This window comes from Miscanthus floridulus, chromosome 9 (genome assembly GCF_019320115.1).
Source record: "Miscanthus floridulus cultivar M001 chromosome 9, ASM1932011v1, whole genome shotgun sequence".
Taxonomy (NCBI): Eukaryota; Viridiplantae; Streptophyta; class Magnoliopsida; order Poales; family Poaceae; genus Miscanthus; species Miscanthus floridulus.
Genome location: NC_089588.1, coordinates 90,126,436 through 90,129,218, shown reverse-complemented (window position 1 = coordinate 90,129,218; position 2,783 = coordinate 90,126,436). Strand labels below are relative to the sequence as shown.

General features: G+C 49.8%; 1 protein-coding gene across 1 annotated transcript; it reads right to left on the bottom strand.

Moving 5' to 3' along the window:
* On the bottom strand, positions 1-2,432 carry LOC136482360 (protein COFACTOR ASSEMBLY OF COMPLEX C SUBUNIT B CCB1, chloroplastic-like). Its single transcript, XM_066479566.1, has 4 exons — positions 2,106-2,432; positions 1,250-1,374; positions 690-842; positions 1-606 (listed from the first exon to the last, which is right to left on the bottom strand). The coding sequence occupies exons 1-4, from the start codon at positions 2,409-2,411 to the stop codon at positions 420-422; spliced, it is 771 nt and encodes a 256-aa protein (XP_066335663.1). The 5' UTR covers positions 2,412-2,432; the 3' UTR covers positions 1-419.
* Between the last annotated feature and the right edge of the window lie 351 nt (positions 2,433-2,783).

The window sequence follows — 2,783 nt, the reverse complement described above, 5'->3', positions numbered from 1 at the left end:
TTAAAACAAACCTCCTCATACTCAATATTACCAGGGTCGCAAAAATAAATAAATATGCAAGACCTTCCCAGTTGCAACATGGAGAGCAAACTTGCAATCCTGGGTACCAATTGAACCTCCTATGCGCAGCGGCCAAACTTCCAGTTACTTCTTTCTCCCGTAAAAGGGCTAGTATTTTCATGCTCAAAAAGGTGCTTCTCATCAACTTTTTACAAAGTCATTAGTTTGAGTTCATACATTAACTATCCTCATACTGGCAACACTTACAATAATCAAATCCCGTATGAAGATCACTTCCTTTTCCTTTAAGCCAAGGTACAGATTTGCCCGTCCAATTTGCATTTCTCACCTGAGTTCCGCAGTTTCCGTTGCAGCAAAGACTCGTCTCGACTGTTCACTCACAGATATCAAACTCCCAGTCATGTCTCAAAGATGCCCTTCACATATATCATCCCCTTCTCGCTGAACTTGAGCTCCTTCCTCATCTGCTCAACTTGGACGTCATCACCCTGCACAAGGATCTCGGATAAGTTCCCATCATCAGATAGGATCATCTTGACCTTGATCTCTTCTTTCCTTGACGCTTTTGTCCAGTAGTACACTCCCCTGGACCTCATGAAGGGTCAGTTACTACATTTGTACTGGAAGATTCATTCTAAATTGCTGGGAGTTGAGTAGCAGAGACATACGCTAAGGGGCTTAGGGTCATAAGCCAGAACCAGTTGTTGCCACCTTCTGGGACAGCGATTGATAGAACGAGCCCAACACTCCCAAGGCTAATGCAGGTGCAGAAGGTTAGCAGCGCCGCCTGGCCTCTGCTTGGTATCATTGTGCCCTCAAATCTGGTTCAGAAGCACAATATATCTCAGTTCAGGTTACAAGGTATTCCCATGTAGGAGAAAATTCATGAGCTTGTGCTGGATTACATTACAGAAACACTGTGAACTGCAGTTTCACACTATGGAACACACTGGTGATGGGGCAAGCTGCTAAGCGGCTAAACTACTACTGTACTACTCATTTGCATACTCCTATTACGATGAAAACAAATTTGGGTGTTTGAAACACCAAGTTACTGTGTCCAACACTAAGATGGAGATTGATGCGAACTTAGAGTTAGCTTGGCAGTAGAATCAAGAAGCACACAACATAGCTAAAGCTAAGCTAAGTAGAGTTTTGTTTCAAAAAGAGAAAAGCATAGCCAAACTACATATTGCTGCAGCAGGACACAAGCCAGCCCGCAACTTACGTGATGACCTCCCCACGGTCTGAGACGGTGAAATTGTTGCGGGTGAAGAACGACAGGATCTCTCCAGCCACCTGCTTTGGCGCCATCGACTGCCCTTCTTCTTTGATAAATGTCTTTTGCACAATCTGCATCCACCAATTTGGCATACATGACAAACAGTGCTGCTGAATTTTGGTCCAGAACAAAAAAAAAAGAAGGTTCAAGATACCCACATAAACCTCTGAACTAGCAGGTATAGTTTACTCGCTATGAAACTGTTTGTGATAAAACAACTTTGCCAATTGCCTTCAAGAGGACAACTAAGAAATTTTAATTATGCAATGCAGTGCGGTCCCTATCGGACGTGGTGGTGGCATCTTGGATCATGCAAATCAAATAAGAAAAGAAGAAGGTATATCATCTTTTGCCGACACCACAAGTCCACTCCACTACCACTACCCACATCACAGAGCACTAGCAGTCACATCTCGAAAAGAAGGAAGAACGAAACCTGCATCAAAGCTAATCACAGAAGCTCAAACCCGTGAGTAAGCTCGCCGAGACACAAGATAAGCTCATCCAGGAGCCAGAATTACCCAATTCAGCAGGCACGGCGCACGGGTGCATCTACTCGGCATTACTGTACGCTGAGAAGCAAGTGTGGCACGAGCACAGCGCACCCAGGCGTGCGTGCGTGCGGTGCGCGCCCTGCTCACAGGGCACTAGTGCGCGTGCGCACTACAGCGACACACGCGTGCTAGCTCGGAGCAGCGACGAGCGCGCGTGCGGGGGGCGAACAAAGATGGAGGGGCAAGCAACGGAAAACAAGGATGGAACGGAAGAGGGGAGAGGGTCAGAGGGGCACAGGATCCGGGACCTTGGACTTGACGGAGCGCTTGATGAGGGACCACAGCCCCGGCACGGAGAGAACGAAGAGCCCCAGCGACGTGTAATAGCTCGCCTGCGAGTAACCTGTCCCGCCGGCGGCCACCGCGGCCGCGGCGTCGAGCAGGACCGCGGCGCTGTCCAGCGACGCGCGCGCCGGGGCGACACGGACTCGCCTCCTCGGCCAGGATCGCCGCCGGGGGCGGGCGGAGACCGCCGCGCCCCGCGGCGGCGCCGGCGGCAGGGCGCGGAGCGGGAGTAGGAGGCGCCTCGCAGCCGCGGCGTTGGTGGCGTCCATTTTGTGCTGGGGATAAGGGCTGTGGCCCACGTGGGTGGGAAAGCGGGGAGGGCTGTGCGTTCATAAAGTTGGCGGGGCCCGTGTGTAAGTGAGCTTTTGTCCTCGGGCTCTTGAGGAGGGGACTGAAAGACGTAGAAGAATAATTGTCTGAAATTTTTTTTTAGAGTTAATTAGATCTATGCCATTATAACTTATTCGTTTGTGAAGAACGTCATTACTATTCGTCTATTTTGAAGCATGCCATTATAATTCTTCGTTTTTCCACAAAAATGCCACTGAATACGTATGGACATAGCCTGGGCCCAGCTGCAGGCGTATACGAAGACGTATAGTTCATCTCCCCTGTCACTGACAGGCGGGCCCCACATGTCA

Coding starts and splice junctions, on each gene's coding strand:
- LOC136482360 (XM_066479566.1), bottom strand. CDS start 2,411: ATGGACGCCACCAACGCCGCGGCTGCGAGGCGCCTCCTACTCCCGCTC. Junction 1,375..2,105: donor AGCGCTCCGTCAAGTCCAAG/GTCCCGGATCCT, acceptor TGGTGGATGCAG/ATTGTGCAAAAGACATTTAT. Junction 843..1,249: donor GACCGTGGGGAGGTCATCAC/GTAAGTTGCGGG, acceptor CTTCTGAACCAG/ATTTGAGGGCACAATGATAC.